The sequence below is a fragment of the Myxocyprinus asiaticus genome, chromosome 17 (assembly GCF_019703515.2).
Source record: "Myxocyprinus asiaticus isolate MX2 ecotype Aquarium Trade chromosome 17, UBuf_Myxa_2, whole genome shotgun sequence".
In the NCBI taxonomy this organism is placed as follows: domain Eukaryota; kingdom Metazoa; phylum Chordata; class Actinopteri; order Cypriniformes; family Catostomidae; genus Myxocyprinus; species Myxocyprinus asiaticus.
In genome coordinates, this window is record NC_059360.1 from 4889557 (window position 1) to 4915088 (window position 25532).

At 38.9% G+C, this 25532-nt stretch overlaps 1 protein-coding gene across 6 annotated transcripts in view; it reads right to left on the reverse strand.

The window, feature by feature from the left end:
- The window catches only part of LOC127455368 (protein numb homolog), a 114397-nt gene that overhangs the window by 37937 nt on the left and 50928 nt on the right, over nucleotides 1-25532 (reverse strand). For all 6 annotated transcript variants that reach the window (XM_051723216.1, XM_051723215.1, XM_051723212.1 and 3 more), the window contains one exon: nucleotides 16211-16350. In XM_051723216.1, the coding sequence (XP_051579176.1) occupies nucleotides 16211-16336 (126 nt within the window). In that variant the 5' untranslated portion in view covers nucleotides 16337-16350. The remainder of the gene's footprint in view (nucleotides 1-16210; nucleotides 16351-25532) is intronic.

Consider the following 25532-nt stretch of genomic DNA (forward strand, 5'->3'; position numbering starts at 1 on the left):
CACAACTTTGGTAAACTGTGAGTGGCACAGTAAATTAAAGGGAGTCGCATACACTATTGTTCATTCTTGAAGAAGTAAAAAAACCTTTTGGACTGCAATGTCCTGCGCTGCTTCAACTTGTCCTGTGTGTGTGTGTGTTTGTGATCGTAACCATAACCCACTTCAGTAAATGAAATATCCCAACGCTATTACACCTGTGAATGGGAAAGCACACAAATTGGGATTCTAATTTAAATGTTGGCTAATTTTACTATATCGAGGCCTCAAAAATATATCGATAAAATAATGTGCTGTTCAATAATTTATATATCGATATTTTATGACATCCCTATTAGAATACCATAACTGGAAGTGTGGAGGATGTTTTTTCCAGAATATTGTTTTGATGGGCCACGGATCAGATTATTGTAGTCTTTGTAAACGCTGTCAACAGAGGCGACAATAGCTGGGTTTCCATCAAAATGTTTTGCATTTTTTTAAGCGCATTTCTAAAAATAAGACTAAAGAAAAAACAAATTGTTGCACGTTTCCATCCACTACATCATGTGCATTATCTTGAAGGAGCAGCTGAATGACCTCCTTGCTTCAGGGAGTTTTATTTCCAGGACTGGTGCAACTGTACCACATTTTATTAAACGCTGCCAGGAGATACCACAGAATAAGTGTAATATCTGATATAATGAGGGCTGAAATGGATGCGACGGTCATACGACATGAGCCACCGCAAACTTGGGAGCGCCCGTGCTCAAAACTGCTCTGGTGAATTGTGAGAACCCACTTTAACGTCCTTCTGTAAGTTAAACACTTCCAAATGTCAAGGGCTATGCATGAAGAATTGTGTGCCAAGGTCGGAACTTTCATTCACAACAAGCTATCGCACACTCATAAAACGTGCACGAATGGTCAAAATACATCAACATTTCGCGAATAAACTGTCTCCATAACCTTAATGCGCATTTTAACTAATGCAAAACTCTAGAAAATCCACCTCCTCCTAGCCATTAAATTCGAAGCGAATTTTGAGTTTATTCACATATCAAGTGTTTCCATTCAGGATTTCTTATGCACGATTTGAAAATGTGCATAAAAATCGCTGGATGAAACCAAGCTAATGAGACATTTTTTGAGAAGGATGAGAAATTAGATATTAAAGTCTAGTCTCCATCTGACATGGTTTACAACCTGGATCTCAACCAGTAAATGAGCACGAACGAGAAAACCAGCCGTCTAGAACCACAAGAACAGCCATTTTCCATTCCTTGTAAAAAAAAACAAAAAAAAACAGAGCTATAATTTAACAGGGAAATGGGCATAGAGATATTCATGGAGCAGTCAGATACATACTGTAGCTCTGCACTGCTTACATGTGTCCTCAACTGAATGTTTATGTGGACTGGTGATCAAAGTCTGCTTTCCTATAATTTCCGTTCTTTAAAAAAGTTGATTAATTCAGGTCCATGCAGGTGAGCCAAAGCATAGTCCAGTGAGAAAGAGAGAGAGAAAGGGATAATTAGAATTGAGGTTTTTCAATCCTTTTCCATCTCTTTCAATTACCTCACTCTCTTGAGAAGCTTTATTAACACATGAACAAGGGTTTACCGTTAACTCCTCTCTGAGAGTTTCCATTGAAATTTTAGTCGTTCCTAAAATGGGGAAAGAATGTGTCGCTAATTTATTTGTGCTAGGGCATGATGTCACACGGGTTAATTGTGTTCCTTGACGAATAGTCTAAAGTTTGGACACACGTGACTAGGGATGGGAATTGAAATGAATTTAACAATTCTGGTTCCAATTCTGATTCCTCGTAACGATTCCCTAACGGTTCCATTAACGATTCTTGCTTCTGAGAAGAAATATTTGGAAATAGGAAATGCAGCTTTTTTTTTGTGATTAACATTTTTATTAATTTTCAAAACAAAGAAAAACAAAACATATATACAGTGATTCAAAATTAACACCCACTACTTCCCCTCCCCGATCAAGAACCCCACCCCAAAGGAACACCCAGTGGTCTTACATAAGTACACACATTTACAGAGAATAAAATAATTATATATATATATATATATATATATATATATATATATATATATATATATATATATATACACACACACACACACACACACACACACACACACACACACACATACATAAACAAATACATATACAGTATATATACATATGTATATATATATATATATATATATATATATATATATATATATATATATATATATATATATATATATATATATATATATACACATACACATACACCTATAATAAACATACAACTCTAAACTATACCTCTCTCTCCACAGACCCACTGCGGGAGCCCCCCAGAAACGTCAAATATCTACCCCATTTCCCAATAAAAGAATCCCATATCCCCAGCCTTCTACATGATACCTCTTCGAAGGCTGCCACCCTTCCCATCTCTTCGCACCACTCCCGAATTGAGGGTGCTCCCACCGACTTCCAACCCCTTAAAACAATCTGCCTGCCTATCATCGCACTAGTGAGGATCCAATTGTTTATGTATTTATCACCTACGTCGATGACCGCCCCATCACCCAAAACACAGAGTCTGGGGCAAAACGAAATCCGAATGCCCAACATGTCACACAGAACACTCTGTACCTTCAACCAAAATTCCTGAATCTCAGCGCACCACCAAAAAACATGGGCCATGTCTCCTTCCTCTGATTGGCATCGACAGCAGGTGGGTGTGTCTTTAAGACCAAGCCTATACAATTTAGAGGGGGCCCAATAGAACCGATGTAAAATTTTGAATTGTATAAGGTGCACCCTTGCATCTCTCGATGCAGTTATGTTTTTTAAAATCCTAGCCCATTCTCTCTCCTCCAATTCCAGGTTTAAATCTTTCTCCCATAATCTCTTGAGAGTGGTTGAGACTCCGTCCCCCAGACTCTGAATTAATAAGGAGTAATACACTGATGCCTCATGGCCCTTTCCAAAACCAGAAATCACCACTCCTAGAGTATCTGCTGCTTTAGGGGGGTGTATGCTATTCCCAAAAATAGTATAGAGCAAATGGCGTAACTGAAGATACCTAAAAAACTGAGATCTGGGGATCCCAAAATATTGAACCAGATTTTCAAAGGATCTCATCACACCGCTCTCATAAAGATCACCGAGTGAATTAACCCCCCTCGCAATCCACTCTGACCAACAAAAAGGGGACTTATTAATGCATAGTTTGGGGTTTAGCCATATGCTCGAGGCAACATTTAGATAAATATCTGAATTAAACACTCTGGACACTTTTGTCCATACTGAGTGTAAATGTGAAATAATGGGGTGTGATTTAACTTCTCTATTTAGTTTGACGGAAAGGCTGTGCAATGGCAAAATAGGGGCAAGGAGTTCTTGTTCAATGCAGAACCAGTGATCTTTCAAGTGGAAGCGACCAATGAGCCAAATGTCTGAGACCGAATGCCTAATAATAAAACAAAATCTTGGGTAGGCCTAGCCCACCTTTGTCAATCGGCCTATGTAATTTATTGAAATGTAGTCTGGGGCGCTTACCACTCCAAATGAAAGACTTCGCTATGCTATCAAATTGCTTGAAATAAGAGAGAGGGACATCTACCGGGAGAGACTGTAGCAAGTAGTTGAATTTTGGAATACAGTTCATTTTAATAACATTAACCTTCCCAATCATCGATAAATGTAATGAAGCCCACCTGTCTACATCGCTCGAAAACCGTTTTATTAAAGGGTCAAAATTAACTCTAACTAAATCAGACAAATTTGTTGGGAATAAAATGCCCAAATACTTAATGCCCTGTTTGGGCCACTGGAAGGCGCCTGGCTGAAAGACCAATTGACTTTGTATCCTAAGAACTTGGAAAAGGAATTAATAAATCTGTGGAGGCAAGGCATAGATCTAGTGGGGTCGGAGACGAATAATAAAATATCATCTGCGTAAAGCAGAAGCTTATGCGCCAAACCTCCCGCCATCACCCCTGGAAAATCATTATCTTTTCTTATCGCGGCTGCTAATGGTTCCAGGGCAAGACAGAACAATAATGGGGAGAGAGGGCAACCCTGACAGGTGCCTCTATCCAGAGTAAAATAATCTGAAATTAATCCATTTGTTTGTACCACTGCTACAGGGTGTCTATAAAAGTAACCCATACATTTCCAAAATCTTAAAAAGATAATCCCATTCTACCATATCAAATGCTTTTTCAGCATCAAGTGAGATGGCAGCGACCGGAGTCTGATCATTCGCCACTGACCACATGATATTGATGAGACACCTGATGTTATCAGAAGAGCTGCGGCCCCAAATAAATCCCACCTGATCTATATGTATAAGAGATGTCATAACCTTACTTAATCGGTTAGCCAAAATTTTTGCCAGAATTTTTACATCTAGCTGGATCAGGGAAATTGGATGGTAACTTTTACACTCGCTTGGATCTTTGTCCTTTTTAAGAATCAGACTGATCTTGTGTCATGGTTGGTGGAAGCTTTCCATTCTTTAATGATTCAGTATAAATTTCTAACAAAAGTGGAGCCAGTTCTGTAGCATAAGATCTAAAAAATTCAGCGGCAAAACCATCTGGCCCCGGAGCCTTACCAGTAGGTAGGGACTTGATTACCTCGTCAAGTTCCTCCAAGGTTAACTCAGAATCAAGAGAGTTTTTTTGCTCAGTCAACAGTTTAGGAAGATCTAATGGTTCCACAAAGTTTCTAATATCTTCATCAGTAGACGAAGACGTGGAACTATAGAGATCAAGATAGAATTCTTTAAAAGCATTATTAATATCAATGGCTGAGGTAAAAATTTCACCACCAACAGATTTCACTGAGGGAATAGTAGAAAAAGACTCTCTCTGCTTTATATATCTAGCCAAAAGCTTCCCTGCTTTGTCCCCTGACTCAAAGTATGACTGTCTTGTCTTGAATAACCAAAACTCCACTTTCTGCCACAGAATAGTATTATACCTGTATTTCAATCGGGTCAATTCTCTGAGGCCATCAGATGACATACGGCGCTTCAGCTCTGCCTCGGCACTTTTAATATTTCCTTCCAACTCCACAAGTTCTCATGCTTTGAATTTTTTATAAATGAGGCATACTGTATGATCCAACCCCTAAGAACCGCCTTAAGTGCCTCCCAAGCCACGCCCACAGAGGATACTGAGGACTAGTTAGTCTCCATATAAACTTTGATTTCAGTCTTTAACATTTGTTGAAAATCAGGATTTTGCAAAAGGGATACAATAAAGCGCCAATTATATGATTTCCTTTTCTCTGTATGTGGCACCACCTCAAAACTCACCAGGGCGTGATCTGAGACTAAGATATTTCCAATTGAGCAATCAACAACAGATGAAATGAGGGACTTCGATATAAAAAAAAAAATCTATTCTAGAGTAAATCTTATGAACTGATGAAAAAAAAATGTATAATCCCTACCAGATGGGTTCAAAAGTCACCAGATATCTACAAGACCAAGATTTTTACAGATCTTGTGAAGTGTCAATGTAGCTCTAGGGGGTTTACACACTTTTGCTTCACTGTGATCAAGGACTGAGTCCATCAAAAGATTAAAGTCTCCTCCCAATATTATGTCATGAGAGATGCCAGCAGCTTGCAACATCCCTTCAAGATCTATAAAAAAGCCGTGATCATCAACGTTAGGTGCGTAAATATTAGCCAAAATCAACCTTTGCCCCCGAATTTCTCCTAACACAATAATGACTCTTCCTAATTTATCTTTAATCTGTTTGAGACATTTGAATTGTAGATGTTTATTAATCAATATAATGAATCCCCTGCTCTTACTTGAGCCAGCACTAAAGAAAACATGTCCACCCCATATCTTCCCAAATTTTTCAGTTTCTTGCGGGGAAAGATGCGTTTCTTGAAGAAACACTATATCATATTTCTTGCGCTTAAGAACAGAAATAACCTTCCTTCTTTTTATGGGGTGCCCCAACTCATTCACATTCCATGTGGAGAGAGATAACCCATTCACATTAACATTTGACATATTGATATAATAAAAATGAAAAAAAATGAGTGTGTCAAAAACAAAATTATACAGACCACATTCCCCATTAATGCAACAATCAAACCCCGAACTTCCCCCGGAACAAAACAAACAGAAAAAAGAAAAACGTGCGCATTAACCCCGCGCACCACAGCGCCAAACGGCGACACTCCCTCCAAACTCAAAGAGTCCATGTACGCCTACGAGATCCCCCGTGACAACTTTGCCATCGGATTGCTCGAGTCCGGTGCTTCTGCACAAATTTTGCAAGGCACAATTACAATAATAGAAAATACTTTGTAAAACATACCCCAGCCAATAGGCAGAATAACAGAAAAAACATGTAGATTCATTCACAGAACTGTCTCGAAAGTGTGTTCCTCCACAAAATAAATTCCAGCTGATATAAAGCCGTTCAGTTTCCTCGTACAGACAAACAATTGTTCAGTGAACTGGCTGTTATGAGTGCAGCAGATGAGGTAATCATTCTACTAGGAGGCATAAGCACAAAGAACAAACATATTTAACCACAACTGACCCAAAGTAGTGTAATTCCACAAAACAAGCTCCAGCCGTTAGGCAGAGCCAGCGTGAAAAACAAAACCGGCATCCCTGTTCCTTGGATGATCAAGAGCCAAACTAACTAACAAAAAAAACAACAAAAAAAAAAAAACACCATAACTTACTCAGCCCATCAACTTTATAAAAGACATCTTTTATGTGAGCATATAGATATTTTGTGGTCATCCAAAGTGTCCATTCTCGATCTGGCCGGGAACTTCAGTGTAACAAAAAATCTTCCGTCAATGCAAAAGTTTCTTGGAGTCATGCCATAACACAAACTCCAGCCGCTAGGCAGAGTCAATGCAAAAAGAAACAAAAATGGCACCCAGCTTCCTCAGATAATAGAGTTCCTGAAACGCGAGTCAGTCCACTAATACAAGAAACATCAAATGGCTTACTCCAATGTATTTATGAAGGAGAGTGCCTGTTTTGGACAAGTAAATACTTTGCAACCATTCTTCGTTTCTATTCTCAGTTTGGCCGGGAACATCAGAGCAAACGAGATCTTTTTCTGATGTAAGAGTTTCTTGCATTCCTTGAACCGATAACCATAATATATTATGGTTCTTCCAAGAAAGCTTCCCTTTGCTCCTCACCTGGCACAACACGAGATCTTTATCGGATGATTTCAGAAATTTGGCCAGAATGCAGAGGCCTTTCTCCCTCAGCAGTTCTGCGAGCTGGCACTCTGTGAGCTTGCTCGAATTCCAGCTTGTGGCCTGATATGTCCAAACTCGTCCAGGAATTTCACCATATCTCCGCCCTCTTCATGCTCAGGAATTCCAACAATTCGTATGTTTTTCCTTCGGCTCATATTTTCGAAATATTCCAGTTTTTCCAAAATTAATTCCAAATCTGTTTTGGACGCGGGTGGATTAGCGGTTAATTCCCTTTCCGATGACTCAAGATAATCAATTCGTTTTTCAACTTCTGTCACTCTTGTAAACAACTCAGAGAATTTTGTTTCCATCGCCGTAATCGATCGACATATTACAGCAAGATCCTCCAAGTCAGCAAGAACCTTCGTCAACATCACCGACATGTTGGACAACTGACACTGAATATCTTCTCCCGACGTGCCGTCCAAATCGAGTCTTCGGTCCGCAGTCCCGTCAGAGGTCTCAGCTTGAACACGTAAGTGTCTTTTAATGTCTCCAGAGTCTGAGGATTTTGACTTCTTTGCCATATTTACCTCAAAGAGCAAGTATGTAACTGGGTGTATTGAATCTCACCGGATTATAACATGAAAATAATTAAAAAACTAGCAAAGTTTGCAGAGCTTGTGTCTCACACTTCTGTCTCTCGCATGGCGTCACGTGAACTGGAAATGCAGCTTTTAATGCATTTACTGCCCTCAGCAGTCTGTTGAAAAATCATGAGATCATTTCAGATTTAAGTCTAAGGAGACTAAAGTACATAACATAAAAAAGTACCAGTTCATGGTTCATTTCGAGCTGGACATGATGAAAGTCAACTTCCAGGTCAGTAAAAATTCATTCAGTAACCACTTGGACTGAAGTGTTTTGGATTCACTAAAAAGTACTGACTCATAAAAATTATTTGTTTGGGAATTGAACTACACTGATGAGTGTGTGTTTTGCACTGTTGATCCAAAAGAATTGGCTCAAAAGAATCATTCATTTGGGAATTGCACTAAACTGGTTGCATTGTGCGTTTTGCGCTGTTCATCCAAAACTACCAGCTCATTAGAATCATTCGTTCTGAAATCAGACTACACTGGTCACAGTGTGTGTTTCGCGTACTTGATTAAAAAGAACTAATTCATAAAATTATTTAGGGAATTGGACGACACTGATCGCAGTATGTGGTTCGCGCTGTTGATTCAAAAGAACTGGCTCATAAGAATAATTTATTGGGAAATCGGACTACACTGGTCAACTGGGGATTGATGCAGGGTCAATGTCAGTTTAACTGAGTCAGGTCAGAAGGTCATCACCAAGCAGGACTGGAGTTAGGAATTCTTGGGCCCGGTACAAAATGTGTTCAGTGGGCCCCCTTCCAGTCCGTTGTCTGAGGGGGTACTGTTTTCCCATCGGTTGCACGGTCTTCTTGTCTATATCCGCGTCTCCTGCTGAACACGTTTAGATGCACTCTACAATATGGAATAGCCTTTCTGTTGATTGAACGGCTCTCATTAGCTAGTCCCGCACTCATGTACTTGTTGTACTAGTGATCGTAAAAATGCTCCGATACTATCTGATGTATGAATGTCATTCCACAAACATTCAGCGCACAATTTAAAATCATGTTACCTCTTAGTGTGATTATTAAACTACAAAGACCGAGATTTAATGAGATTCAAATGTAATTGTATTATATTTAAGCAGTATCTCACACCTGTGATGCTCTGTTATGCAGCACTTTATTTGACAAAAATAATACAATATTACCAAGATCTGTTACGGTGTTATGTGTACTTAAGGCTCATGAGCGTATCTTACAGGTCGTTCATATGACAACATGTAGTTTAAAATACAAATTTAGTTTTGTTGTAATAAGTGAATAATCTGAAAAATTATTCTAAATGGACTATCTAGCAAATCAATATTTCATAATTAATAAAACAATTAAATTCAAAAAAAAAAAAAAGAAAAGAAAAAGGATCACTTTTAACTATGCTAACAGTATTGTTTCACTTTATCCAAAAAAATCCACTTTAATAAAGTGCAATTAAAATAAATAAATAAATAAATTGGCAGGTAAGAAATCTGACTGGCTGGTAAATTGTTTCATCTACCAGTCACCTTGTGACCCTGCGCCCAATGAGAGGCAAAGAGAGTGTACGCAAGTTGATTGGCTACCCGATTACACGTCATCAGCTTACATCATGTTATCCGATTGACTTGACATGCCACATGTGAGCGAGCTGATTGGCTAACCGATAACAAGTTCAAACCCATCAGCTTGTGCCAGACCTAAATGCGGGGCCTGGGTAGCTCAGCGAGTAAAGACGCTCACTACCACCCCTGGAGTCACGAGTTCGAATCCAGGGCGTGCTGAGTGACTCCAGTTAGGTCTCCTAAGCAACCAAATTGGCCCAGTTGCTCGGGAGGGTAGAGTCACATGGGGTAACCTCCTCGTGGTCGCTATAACGTGGTTCTCGCTCTCGGTGGGGTGCGTGGTGAGTTGTGTGTGGATGATAACGTGCTCAACAAGCCACGTAATGAGATGCGCGGGTTGACGGTCTCAGACGTGGAGGCAACTGAGATTTGTTCTCCACCACCCAGTTTGAGGCGAGTCACTATGCCACCACGAGGACTTAAGTGTGCATTGGGAATTGGGCATTCCAAATTGGGGGAAAAAGGGGGAGAAAAAAATTATAATATATAGACCTAAATGGACAGTTTAAACTGGTTTTGTTCCTTTGCTTTAAACTTTATTTTTCTATGCTATGGTTGCCATTTGCGTGGAATTGCCCAAATGAGTTGGAGTGTATAGTAAAAGAAATACAGCCAACAAATATCCATCATACATGGGGACATGAAAACGGTTGAGAGGAGAGAGTAAGAGGAGAGTGTTTGTTGTTTGTTTGCCTCCACGCTGATTTTATGCACTAAAACACCAAATTCATTGGCTGTCACACTCCTCACCAGCACATCAACTGAACAAAAGAACAAACCATGAAAAACACACTGACTCACTGCTCTGTACACACACGCTCTTCACATTCTGAGCTGTGCGGAGTGTATTTATGATCAGGTGAAGAATCAGAGCTCAGATAATGAGAAGGAATCTGGGACACGAAAACAGCACGCTAAAGATCATACTCACAAAAACACCAACTCGCCACAGGCGACCAATTTACTGTGACCATACATTAGGGTATGATAAAACAGACTTAAAATAGGGAAGTGTAATACAAACATCCTCTACAGGACAAGAGGAGCCCTAATGCTCAGAATATGGTTTCAAATTGACAGCTCTGTTCACATACACACTGCAGTTAAACTTACACAGGGTTCCCACTCTATTCACGGCACAATTTTCCAGGACATTTTATATACCCATCAGGAGTTATATTTAAGCAAAACCACACAAGAGGTCATGATGTATATTGTGGTTATTGCGGCACAGAGGGAACCTTCTCTTGACCCTGAAAACTCATCCAAGGCCATGTGCAGCAGTTCAAGCTTTTAAGATTTCACAATAGCAAAGCAGACATCAGTCTTATTTCAAATGTTCTTTGTTGAACGTGGAATTTCCAATAGCTAAAACTTGTCGCACATGTGCGAATGGGCACGTTATAATTTTTTTTAAATCGCAAATGCTAGTAAATCTGTCGCACTGTACAGCCCTTCATCTACTACACACACATACACACACAGTGCACGTGATGCTCATGACTCTGTGTTGTCAGTGTTTGAGTGGCCGGCTTCAAACATTCATTTTGAAGCACGCAGCACATGCAGATTATTTATTTATTTATTTATTTAAATGTGCAATATGTAATATAGTTGCTGTACTAAAGCATAAAATTATCATAATATGTTATCAGAGGGGGCCTGGGTAGCTCAGTGGTAAAATACGCTGGCTACCACCCCTGGAGTTCGCTAGTTCGAATCCCAGGGCGTGCTGAGTGACTCCAGCCAGGTCTCCTAAGCAACTAAATTGGACCGGTTGCTAGGGAGGGTAGAGTCACATGGGGTAACCTCCTCGTGGTCGCTATAATGTGGTTTGTTCTCGGTGGGGCGCGTGGTGAGTTGAGCGTGGTTGCCGCGGTGGATGGCGTGAAGCCTCCACATGTGCTATGTCTCTGTGGCAACGCGCTCAACAAGCCACGTGATAAGATGCACGGGTTGGCGGTCTCAGACGCGGAGGCAACTGGGATTCGTCCTCTGCCACCCGGACTGAGGCGAATCACTAAGCAACCACGAGGACTTAAAAGCGCATTGGGAATTGGGCATTCCAAATTGGGAGAAAAAACAAAAACAAAAACATTATAATATTTATGAGAGATTTAAGAAACATGCTAATACTGGCTTCTCTGAAAACAATGTCACAGCCAGTATATTCTATCTGGAAATGTCCGTTCTGGGCCTGAATTTCTGTTTGTATTTTGGCCTGTTTGATCCCGCCCATTTCCCAATAGTATTTTGACACCCCGGGTTGCCAGATTTGAAACAAGTTAGTGGGCAAACACAGCGTGCTGCAGCCGTGGAAGCCAGCAATACATCTAGCTAACATTGACAGAGTTATAAAAAAATCCACATGAGCTGCTAATTTACAAACAATAATAACATTGCAGATGTATACATTATCTGATCAACTTACAGTGTAGGGCTTGTCGCTTGCCATTGTCAGTTTGCTCATTCCTGTTGCGTGTCCTCAACCTGGCAACCCGCGTGAGCTTCGAGTCTGGGGAGGAGGGGGCGGGGGAGACAACTCTCTCCAATATTTTGAATTTGGACTGCAGCACCCATTTTAAACGTTTGATGTCAATGTTACATATTGCTCCTTTAATTAAATCTCACCCTTTTGCGCTTTAATAATCATACTAGGACATATCACAATTTTAATTTGATTAATTGTGCACTCAAACATTCATTTGCATCCCAATTATGTCAAATTTCATGACATACTGCATTTTATAGCTAATACCAATTTTGACTGGATAAAGTGATTCTGTAGTGAGGACAGTAAATCGCATGTTTTTGCTGACATATGACAGTCTTTTGTGAGTCAAACAGTTCAAGAAGTCAATAAAAATGGTTTGACATGAGTATGAAAAATGGGAAGAGGGTGTCTACCACCATTAACCTTCTCTGGTTCAGTTCTCAGCGCATCGCCAGCATTAATCGTGAAATATCTCGGGTAAATCATGATGGTAACAGTGATATACTTGCAACTGGAAGAATCTTCAGGGAAATTAATAGAATGCCTGAAGAAAACGCTGTAAGATATTACAGATTTGCAATCTATACAACAGTGTAAAGGCTTTTTCTATTTTTTCCCAACTGTACTGTGTACGCACCTGCCCGTGATGTTTTATAAATGGATTTAACAGCATTAGCACTGACTATACATTATCAACTGAACGCGATTTACCGATGCCTATACTAAATTCTAAAATCTAACTTAGAGCTCAAATCAAATAAAAAAAAATGTCCCACCAGTCACATTAGAGGTTATTCATTTTTTGAGAAAAATCAATCACTTCTGCTGGAAAAACGATAAGCAGAGTTGGGAAAAAATTAATTCAAGCAGTAAAGAAATGTTTCTAAATAAGTATATGCTATGGTTTAAAAAGAAAACAAATCTTCACTTGTCTTTTCTTTTTTTACTAATTTATGTTATTTTTAAGATTAATTTCACTCATTTAACTATTAGTTAATTTTTTCATTGCTAATTTAATTTCACTTCTATCAAAATGTTGTCATGGCAGTTTGTCTAAAACAGGGATGGGCAACTTTGAAGGTGGTGAGGGCCAACATTTGTTCTCTTTCTACTAAGGGCCCGGATTACAAAGCCGCACTCTCACAATGTTCACCACCCCCATTACTCAGAATGTTGCTCAATTTCCCTTATAATTGATGAACAAGCATAAGATGTTAGAACAAGCGACCTCTTCTTGCCTGAATGCAATCTTTACATAATCCCTTTTACAATGAACTAATATCAGTCCTCAGTCTTGTCCGGTGGGCCGTATACAGCCTCCAGTTGCCCATCCCTGGTCAAAAAGAACACATAACGTTCGGATGTCTTATGCACAATATACACGCAGTTGGGAGCAGGTGTAAATTTAGTTCATACCAACTAATGTTTTGAACTACGAAAACTTTCATGAATCTGAGAATTTGCATTAGAACAACTTTACAACTTTAACAGTAACGATTTACACAAAAATTCATTCTGCTCGTGTTTCATGAATGAGGCCCACTGTTTTTTTTTAGCGCATTCGTGCTATGTGTGATTAGAATTCTGAAAAAGATGGGACAGTATGAAAAATGCTAATAAAAACAAAAATGAGTGATTTGTAAATGATATTCACCCTTTGCCGTATTGAAAGCACTACAACTAAACATTATATGATGTTTTACCTTGTGAATTTCATTGTTTTTTGTAAATGTTCAGTAATTTCAAATCAGATGATTGCAACATGCTCCAAAAAGGTTGGGACAGTTGAGTGTTTACCACTGTGAAACATCACCATTTGTTCTAAGAACACTTATTAAGCATTTGGGCACTGAAGACACAAGTTTAAAAAGAGGAATTTTACCCCAATAATCCATTATGTACGTCTTTAGCTGCACAACTGTATGGGATCTTCGTTGCCGTATGGTGTGCTTCACAATGTGCCACACATCCTCAATTGGAGATGGTCAGGACTGCAGGCAGGCCAATCTAGCACCCACACTCTCTGCTTACACAGACATGCACTTGATATCCGGGCAGTATGTGGTTTGAAGTTGTCCTGCTGGAAAATGCAGGGACGTCCCTGGAAAAGACGGTGCTGGATGGCAGTATATGTTGCTCCAAAATCTGTACATATCTGTCTGCATTCATGGTGTTCTCACAGATGTGCAAGTTACCCATGTCATGGGCACTGACACACCCCTGACCCAAACAGACACTGGCTTTTGGACCTGATGCTAATAACAGCTTGGATAGCTCTTTTCCTATTTGACCTGGATAACACAACAGCTTTGTTTTTCAAAAAATATTTGAAATGTGGACTCATCGGACCACAAAACACAGTTCCACTTTCATCTAAGATGAGGCTGAGCCCAGAGAAGTCGGCAGTGCTTCTGGACAGTGTTGATGTAGGGCTTCTGCTTTGCACAGTAAAGTCTTAACTTGCATCTGTGGATGCAGCAGCGAGTGGTGTTGACTAACAAAGTAATCCCAAGCCCATGTTCATGATATCCATTACAGATGAATGATGTTTTTTAAGACAGTGATGTCTGGAATCCAGGGCATGCTGAGTGACTCCAGTCAGGCTTCCTAAGCAACCAATTGGCCTGGTTACTAGGGTGGGTAAAGTCACATTGGGTTAACCTCCTCGTGGTTGCTATAATGTGGTTCTCGCTCTCAGTGGGGCACGTGGTGAGTTGTGCGTGGATGCCACGGAGAATAGCGTGAGCCTCCACACAAGCTAGGTCTCCGCGGTAATGCGCTCAACAAGCCACGTGATAAGATGCGCGGATTGACGATCTCAGACGCGGAGGCAACTGAGATTCGTCCTCCGCCACCCGGATTGAGGCGAGTCACTACACCACCACGAGGATTTAGAGCGCATTGGGAACTGGGCATTCCAAATTGGGGAGAAAATTCAAAAAAAGATCAAAGCTCATGCACAGTCAAAATGGTTTTCGTCGTGCCGTTTACACACTGAGATTTGACCAGATTCCTTGAATCTTTTAACTATATTGTGCACTGTAGAGTGTGAAATGCTCCAAATCCTTCCAATTTGTCTTTGGGGAACATTGTTCTCAAAGTGTTGGATTATTTGGTGAAGCATCTGTTGGCAAATTGACAAGTCTTGAACGATTCTTGCTCATAAGGAAAAACATCATACAATGTGTAGTTGTAGTGCTTTCAATATAGCAAAGGGTGAATATAATTTACAAATCACTCCTTGTTTTATTACCATTTTTCAACTTTTTTGGAATTGGGGTTGTAAAAAAATTGTGTTGTTGTTTTTATTCAATAACTGACTGTAAAGAACAGAAGGGATATTAAAAGAGACATTATGCAATAAAATATGGATCCGTGGATCTTGTCTTTGGTCACACAGAATGAGTCAAACCAAACTTTTTCTCTCAACACGCAGTGAAAAGATCTTGGTGCTGAACTTTTTCAAAACTATACTACTTAATCACTGGTGAGTGAAATCTGAACATTTACCCACCAGCGGCTAATCACAGACATTTTAGTCCCATAGTGTGAAATTTGGTTGCATATGCGAGTGATTTACATTGTAGAGGGTTGCAGATAGAGTAAAAGATCAATTTTGGGATTTAAAAATCGATATCGAGATCATTCAAATGAACATTGCGATGCATCGTAAAATCAATATTTTTACCCAGTGCTAAAAAGTACTGGTACTTCAGAACAAAGTCAAAGCTATGTAACAATACAAGTCCTTCTACAGAACCGGTAGCACTGAGTACCAATTCAATGTCTGATTCACAGATGGCCTGACGGCTTCTTTCTAAAATTCTTATGCATGGGAAAAATATTACACATAGTACACACCACAGAGATTATATGGCTGCACATGTGAATGTTCAAATGCACTGCTTGGTCAAAATGCCCATATTGGTGAAGTTTTAATGTAAATGTGTAGAAGTATCAGATCTGTGCATTAGGTCTTGCAGCGTGAACGCAGACCATCTCTCCTCCTCCCTTTCAGCAGAAGAGAGACAGTGACATGATGAGATCACAGTTCAGATGTGATTGTGCCTGTGATTTGTTAATAAAACAGGCTCCTCTACACACATCCATAAGAGATTCCAAACAGTTCCATGTCTTGCAGTTGGAGACCGAAATGTTTAATGAGAAAACAATTCCTTTAAAGCTCTGAACATCTCTGAAGTTAGCAGGCATGATTGAGAGCTACAGATGTTTCTGCACAGGTGTGTGTGTGTTTATTACCTTGACAGCGAAGCTGCATTTGCCCCCACGTACGGCCTCCTCATCTGTCTGCCACTGGTGCGGTCGGCTGGACTCCGGCACATACACGTCTTTCTTTCGCCGGAAACTCTGCCGTAGCTTATTCATCGCTTTACCACCTCCTGCACACAAGCAAAATTAAATTGAAAGTGAAACTGAAACTGAAGAAAAGGTGAAGAATAAAAAGAGGTGATGTCACTTCACAGGTTTCTACTTGCCAACTGTCGTTTTATTATGTTATATGAACGTTACCTACATGACACCTAGTCTGGTCCAATTTGCCGCTTATTCCGGCAACAAGCCATCAACTTGACCGACATGAACAGTGGACCAAATACAGTTCACTTTTTGCATGGCAGTAAATCTGAAATCATTTCGCCATACAAAACCAGCATGCAACGAAGTGGTAGCCCATTTTAATAATGGCAGAGCAGTTTCTGCTAATGGTTCTACAGACAAAATCGATAAAATTACTGGATAATGTACGTATGTAGACTTGTCCGGATTTATGTTCATCCCGAAAGTACTGATTATTTCAGACATAATTGGGTGCAACTTTGGGCACTTTTATTCCATTTCTAGAAAATAAAGCCTTGTTAAAACATTTCTCATACACTTTTTTTTTTTTCGTGGCTACTAACAATGTCCAAACGTATATACATTATACATTGTCTGGCCAAAAAGTCACCGTTTGGATTTAAATAAGCAGATACTTAAGAGACTATGATTGGATCATTATTGCAGTGATTAATATGTTTCAGTTGGCAACAATTCTTTTAACCCTAACTGATGCAGTGTGTAGCTTCTCATTTCTTAAACAACCATATCAGAAGATGTATCACATGGTCGTGGAAAAGATGTCACTGTGTTTCAGAAGGGGCAAATTATTGGCCTGCATTAAGCAAAGAAAACAATTAAGGAGATTGCTGAAATCACTGGAATTGGGTTTAAGAACTGTCCAACGCATTATTAAAACCTGAAAGGATAGTTGTGAACCGTCATCTTTGCGGAAGACATGCGGTCGGAAAAAAATCTTGAATGATCATGATCGGAGATCCCTAAAACACTTTAAGTCACATCTATGTTTAATAGTGAAAGTAAGAGCATTTCCACATGCACAATGTGACAAGAACTTACAGGATTGGGGCTAAACATCTGTGTTACCACAAGAAAGCCAATTGTTAGTGAGGCTAATCTTAAAAAAAAAACAAAAAAAAAAACACTTCAGTTTGCTAGGGAGCATAAAGATTGAACTGTGGAGCAATGGAAAAAGGTCATGTGGTCTGATGAGTCCAGATTCTCCCTATTCCAAAGTGATGGGCACGTCAGGGTGAGAAAGGAAGCGCATGAATTCGATGCACCCGTCATACATAGTGCCCACTGTACAAGCCTCTGGATTCAGTGTTATGATCTGGGGTTGCTTCAGTTGGTCAGGTCTAGGCTCAGCAACATTATGCAGCAATAAAATAAAGTCTTACTACCTGAATGTACTGAATGAACAGGTTATCCCATCAATGGATTTTTTCTTCCCCGATGGCATATTCCAGGATGACAATGCCAAGATTCATCGGGCTCAAATTGTGCAAGAGTGTTACATAGGCCATGAGGAATCATTTTCACACATGAATTGGCCACCACAGAGTCCTGACCTTAACCCCTATGAAAGACTTTGGGATGTGCTGGAGAAGACTTTACAGAATGGTTCGACTCTCCCGTCATCAATACAAAATCTCGGCCAAAAATTAATGCAACTCTGGACGGAAATAAATGTTGTGATGTTGCATTATGTTGTCGAAACAATGTCACGACGAATGCACACCATAATCAAAGTTAAAGGCGGTCCAACTAAATATTAGAGTATGCAACTTTTTTTTTGGCCAGGCAGTGTATATGCGTCACAGGAGATTTACGTAGGCCTAATTTTTCCAGAAAGTCCACATATTTCATCTCAAGCATGCTCTTCACTGATACTTTTTTCAGCTTGGTTAAGTACAGTTAACTTCTGAAAAAAACTATATTAGTGCCAAAATTGTGTGGTTTGTTTTGACTGTGGGGCAGTCGTAATTTTGGAAATAATTATAGAAATTATTTTCCACACAATAAATATTAAAATAATTAATGTTCATTTCACTCTTTATTAAGATTATCATAGTTTAAAACATGCAATAATAAGCATTTTTATACACTCAAATAATTAGTTTTAAGATTTACGCATTTAAATGTCATAATTATTTTAAGTTTTGCTAATTTAATTGTTAAAAATTACACAATTTAATTTGATGAAATTTTGTTATGAAACTGAAATATATAAATTAGGGCTGTCGATTTAATGTGTTAATTCAGTGTGATTAATTACATAAAAAATAATGCATTAAAAAAAAATTAACACAGTTAATCATGCCCCCGGACTGTGTTAAGGAATATTCCCTCTATCGGAGCAATTTAAGCATGGAGTACCACCTGATTTCTCCAGGGGGCATTAAGTGAAACTCTCTGTATAGGCAACATGCAGCTCAAACAGACAGAGAACAAACCACACTTACCAAAAGCAGACAACACAAGATGAGAACACGTTCTTGCATACAAACTAAGTTTCAAACTTCGTTTAATTTGACACAGTGATCTTAAAATGATATGTTTATGAGGCAACACAACCGAGGTGCTCTAAAAGCATCTGTGTGATGCAGGTGTACATTGATGCGTTGACACGTTATAATAAAGCTCTGACTGATTGATGAATTCATTTGCAAATTGGATTGCTGTGAACTGTAGGCCAATGACAGGCTGATGTTCAATAATATGGAAATAAACAATATATTGTATATTGTACTAATATATATATATATATATATGAAGTCAGAAGTTTACATACACTTAGGTTGAAATCATTAAAACTCATTTTTTAACCACTTCACAGATTTAATATTAGAAAACTATCGTTTTGGCAAGTTGTTCAGGACATCTGCTTTGTGCATGACACGAGATATATTTACAACAATTGTTTATAGACAGATTGTTTCACTTTTAATTGATTATAATCACATTTCCAGTGGTTCAGAAGTTTACATACACTTAGTTAACTGTGCCTTTAAGCAGTGTGGAAAATTCCAATTAGCCAATTATCTTCTGATAGGAGGTGTACTGAATTGGAGGTGTACCTGTGGATCTATTTTAAGGCCTACCTTCAAACTCAGTGCCTGCTTGACATCATGGGAAAATCAAAAGAAATTAGCCAAGACCTCAGAAAAAAAAATGTGGACCTCCACAAGTCTGGTTCATCTTTGGGAGCAATTTCCAAACGCCTGAAGATACCACATTCATCTGTACAAACAATAGTACGCAAGTATAAACACCATGGGACCACGCAGCCATCATACTGCTCCAGAATGAGACGCATTCTGTCCCCTAGAGATGAACGTAATTTGGTGCGAAAAGTACAAATCAACCCCAGAATGACAGCAAAGGAACTTGTGAAGATGCTGGAGGAAACAGGTAGACAAGTATCTATATCCATATATAGACATCTATAAAACGTGTCCTATATCGACATAACCTGAAAGGCTGCTCAGCAAGGAAGAAGACACTGTTCCAAAACCGCCATAAAAAAGCCAGACTACAGTTTGCAAGTGCACATGGGGACAAAGATCTTACATTTGGAGAAATGTCCTCTGGTCTAATGAAACAAAAATGTAACTGTTTGGTCATAATGACCATTGTTATGTTTGGAGGAAAAAGGGTGAGGTTTGCAAGCCAAAGAACACCATCCCAATGAAGCATGGGGGTGGCAGCATCATGTTGTGGGGGTACTTTGCTGCAGGAGGGACTGGTGCACTTCTCAAAATAGATGGCATCATGAGGAAGGAAAATTATGTGGATATATTGAAGTAACATCTCAAGACATCAGCCAGGAAGTTAAAGCTTGGTCGCAAATGGGTCTTCCAAATAGACAATGACCCCAAGCATACCTCCAAAGTTGTGGCAAAATGGCTTAAGGACAACAAATTCAAGGTATTGGAGTGGCCATCACAAAGCCCTGACCTCAATCTGATAGAACATTTGTGGGCAGAACTGAAAAAGCGTGTGTGATCAGGAGGCCTACAAACCTGACTCAGTTACACCAGTTCTGTCTGGAGGAATGGGCCAAAATTCCAGCAACTTATTGTGAGAAGCTTGTGGAAGGCTACCCAAAACCTTTGACCCCAGTTAAACAATTTAAAGGCAATGCTACCAAATACTAACAAAGTGCATGTAAACTTCTGACCCACTGGGATTGGGATGAAAGAAATAAAAGCTGAAATAAATAATTCTCTCTACTATTATCCTGACATTTCACATTCTTAAAATAGTGATCCTAACTGACCTAAGACAGGGAATGTTTTCTACGATTAAATGTCAGGAATTGTGAAAAACTGAGTTTAAATGTATTTGGCTAAGGTGTATGTAAACTTCAACTGTAAGTCTCATTCAAACTGACATATATTTATTTATTTTTACCATGCCTTAATCATTTATTTTTGGTAGTTTTTAAATGCCATTTATGTATAGCCTAGATTGTATAGTTTTGTAATGTGTCTCCTTCCTGAGCGGTATGATGGCTACTATTGTTTGTACAGATGAATGTGGTTTGGAAATTGCTCCCAAGGATGAACCAGACTTGTGGAGGTCCACAATATTTTGTTTTCTGAGGTCTTGGCTGATTTCTTTTGATTTTTCCATGATGTCAAGCAAACAGGCACCGAGTTTGAAAGTAGGCCTTAAAATACATCCACAGGTACACCTCCAATTCAGTACACCTCCTATCAGAAGATAATTGGCTAACTGTCTAAAGGCTTGACATCATTTTCTGGAATTTTCCAAGCTGCTTAAAGGCACAGTTAACTTTGTGTATGTAAACTTCTGACCCACTGGAATTGTGATATAGTCAATTAAAAGTGAAACAATCTGTCAGTAAACAATTGCTGGAAAAATTACTCCTGTCATGCACAAAGTAGATGCCCCAAACAACTTGCCAAAACTATAGTTTGCTAATATTAAATCTGTGGAGTGGTTAAAAAATGAGTTTTAATGACTTCAACCAAAGTGTATGTAAACTTCTGACTTCAATTATTTTGTATTTTTAAAAATCAACCCCATGGACATGAAATTGCCTGAAGTTGAAGAAACTGTGAAAAAGTAAAACAGGCTACACAGTGGTTCACGAGGCTATATAGTTTACTTTCAGCCTCAAACAAAAATCTGCAAATATTAACATTTTTAACCATGTCATGAACTTGACAAACACCAGTTCTTCCTTTGAAGCACCTTGTAAAGGTGACTTAGTGTCTTCGCAGACTGATAAAAACAAAGGCTGTCGATTTTGCGTGTTCATCCAGTGAGATTAATTATATAAAATGTAGCTTGTTTAAAATGAACAAAATCATGTAGGCCAGTGATAGGCTTGTGTTCGATATATGGACATAAAAGGAATAATATATTGACTTCTAAAGCCAGTCTTTAGTCTCGTGTGCCACAATAATGTAATGTCTTATTATAGCCTATTTATTATATACATTATATTTACATTTATTTTAAATTATCTTGAATTATCTTTTCTTTTCTCTCTCCGTAAGTATTGAAATATATGATTAAAGCAATATTCCGGGTTCAGTGCAGCACTTCAGTTGAGCTCAATCGAAAACATTTGTTGCATAATGTTGATTGCCACAAAAATTCATTTTGACTCATCCTTCCTTTTCTTTAAAAAACACAAAACAAAAACAAAAATCGAGGTTATAGTGAGACACTTACAATGGAAGTGAATGGGGGTCAATTTTTTAATGTTAAAATACTCACTGTTTCAAAAGTATAGCCACAACACATAAAGGATATGTGTGTAAACATGATCTTAGTGTGACAAAATTACTTACAAAGATTTTCTGTGTAGAGTTATAGCCAATTTGACAACTTCGTTACCATGACGATTAATGTAAAAAATAAATAAAAAAATAAAACGACAGTAAAAATGACATTATAAACCACTTTACAGCTCAAATAATATGCAAGTTTTAACTGACGAATTAATGCAAGTACTTTTATAAAATTATAAGCTTCACATTTCCTGTTTAAACCCTCCAACAATTGGCCCCATTCACTTCCATTGTAAGTGCCTCACTGTAACCTCGATTTTTGCCTTTTTTAAAGAAAAGGAGGAACCAGTCGAAATTCAACTTTTGTGGTAATTATGCCACAAATGCTGTCGATTGAGCTTAGCTTGTACTGAACCCGGAACATTCCGTTAAATGAGATTAATTTGATACTTTTTTATTAAAATGACAGCCCTATTGGGGCCTGGGTAGCTCAGCAAGTAAAGATGCTGACTACCACACCTCGCAATCCAGGGTGTGCTGAGTGACTCCAGCCAGGTCTCCTAAGCAATCAAACTGGCCCGGTTGCTAGGGAGGGTAGAGTCACTACGCCACCACGAGGACTTAGAGCGCATTGGGCATTCCAAATTGGAGAGAAAAATCCCAAAAAATTTATAAAATAAAATACAAAATAAAATGACAGCCCTATTAAAAACCTGTGCACCTTGACTCCTGGAAACTTCATAAAGCCAGCCATTCAGAATGGACACACATACATACACACACACACACACACACAACGGACACAATGTCACACAGTGCTGAGTCACATCAGAGCTGCTGTGGAACGGTCACCTGTAGAGCCAGACACAAACACAAACACACACAGACACACACACACACACACACAACCACACACAGATACAGAGGAACGGACCGACACGCGCACACACACACAGAAGTTCCTCATCAAAGCCTTGCAGAACATTCATCCAAGAGAGAAACTGAGCGTGCGGGTGAGATAGTGAAGCTTCCTCCACAACTGCTTCGATTTCAAAAGTATAACATCACGTAATGCTCATTTGAATGAGTCACACACACGCAAGCAGTGAGAAATAGTAGAGTAACCACAAAAATAACCATGGCTAACACAGCCAAGGTTACAGCAATATAACTATAGTAAAACCATGGTTAATTTTCATTATGGTCCTTAAAAAAATAAAATAATAATAAAATAAAATAATATATATATATATACACATAATACCTGCATTATTATGCTACATGCATAAAGTGCATTTCAAACTCAACAATAATCCAATATTTAGAGTAGGGATGGGCACGAGTACTCAAGTACTCAGAAGTGACATCAATGATCGATCATGAAAACGATGATCGATAATGATCATGCATGATGTGACTTTTACTAATTTCAAAATTCAGTGACAACTACCTGACAACTAAACACAAATGTGTCAAAGAGGGGCCTTATTTTTAATTTTGAAATTGATAGGGGGGCCTGGGTAGCTCAGTGGTAAAATACGCTGGCTACCACACCTGGAGTTCGCTAGCTCGCTAGTTCGAATCCCAGGACGTGCTGAGTGACTCCAGCCAGGTCTCCTAAGCAACCAAATTGGCCCGGTTGCTAGGGAGGGTAGAGTCACATGGGGTAACCTCCTCGTGGTCGCTATAATGTGGTTCGTTCACGTGGTGAGTTGGGCGCGGATGCCACGGTGGATGGCGTGAAGCCTCCACACGTGCTATGTCTTCGTGGCAACGCACTCAACAAGCCACGTGATAAGATGCGCGGGTTGACGGTCTCAGATGCGGAGGCAACTGGGATTCGTCCTCCGCCACCTGGACTGAGGCGAATCACTATGTGACCATGAGGACTTAAAAGCACATTGGGAATTGGGCATTCCAAATTGGGAGAAAAAGGGGAAAAATCCCCAGAAAAACTAAAAAAAATTGAGATTGATTACATTGTAATTTTCAGCTGTTTTATAGCAACCAAACTGATAAACGATGCTGCAATGCTAGCATTAGTTCTACAGGTTTACGATAATCAAAAGAGAGTATAATTTACAATGTTTACCTGTCGCTGCAAACGTTTGCTAAACAAGTTTTATTATCATGTTATGTAGGAACTTTGACTCATTAATGGATAGGGATGGGCGATATGACCAAAATCTTATATCATGATACGAGTAATTTTATATCACGATATAGTTAAAATGTTCTAAAAAAATCTATAAAAATGTTTTATATATTAAATAATCATACTGTAATGCCTATTTTTAAATAATCTAGTCAGTGAATTAAACACTTTATAAATGAAACCTACTTGCTCTTACTGTATTTAATTTTCTCTTTATTTGGAACTTGACGAACATAGTCAATGTAAAAAATAAATAAATAAATAAATAAAAGGAATTCTAATCAACCATACCATTATGCAAAATTTCACAATATGCCACATTTCAGTCTGATGTTGTTGACTATTATTCTTCTCATTATTAGAAACTTTCCTCAAGAAACTCGACATCTTCTCGACATCTTCCTTCAAGAATCTCGACATCTTTTTTAATCGCATAATGTTTTTATAGTAAATCGCGATTAATCGTACTGTGGCTATCCGCTTTGTTACAGCAATCGTGAAGCTGCGTCCATGATTCGTGTCAGCCAGCGTCGAGTGCCGCTTTTAATTCACCATGAAAAGTGCTTGCAAACAAACATCTCATTCTGCGTTTTGGTGAGAGTTAAGATTTGATGTGCTTCTGTGGTAATTAAAATGTGCCTTAAATAGGCTGAAAAATACTTGATCTCTATTACAAGTCTCATCTGGGCTTGTTTTGTACATCAAATATTGTTAAGACGTCCTTTCTCCATCAGAGATTCTTTTATACAACCTCTGCAGCTCTATCACAGGAGAGAATGTAACAGTCAACTAGCGTGTTAAGAGCGTATACCACCCATAGAATGTCTATGGGACCGCTGCGTTATACTATTATATGCTAAGCTTGTAGGCTCTATTAGTAGAAGGGCTCTGGCGCTGTGGTGTGTGCGTCAGTGTAATGACTCTGGACGGACACATTTAAAAGGTTTCGCCCTTCACACCAGTGTTTATGCTGAATTAACAGAAGATGCGTTAATCTCGATTAAGAAAAATGCACACGTTAAACTTTAATTAATCACATGTTAACGCGTTAATTCTGACAGCTCTAGAAATAACACATAAGTCAAAAAATATCCAACGAGAATAAACAGTTTCTTAGGCTTAATGATTTAAGTCATCTCTGTAGAGAATTTAAGAATATCTGAAGGCAAACATGGCCGGTTTGTTTCCTAATATCTAACATCATTCGAACAGAATTTTATTAAGGGTGATGATGTGTAGTTTAAAAAAAACCCTCATAACACAATTTTTGGCGCATGACACATTGTTCTTCCTCTTCAGTGTT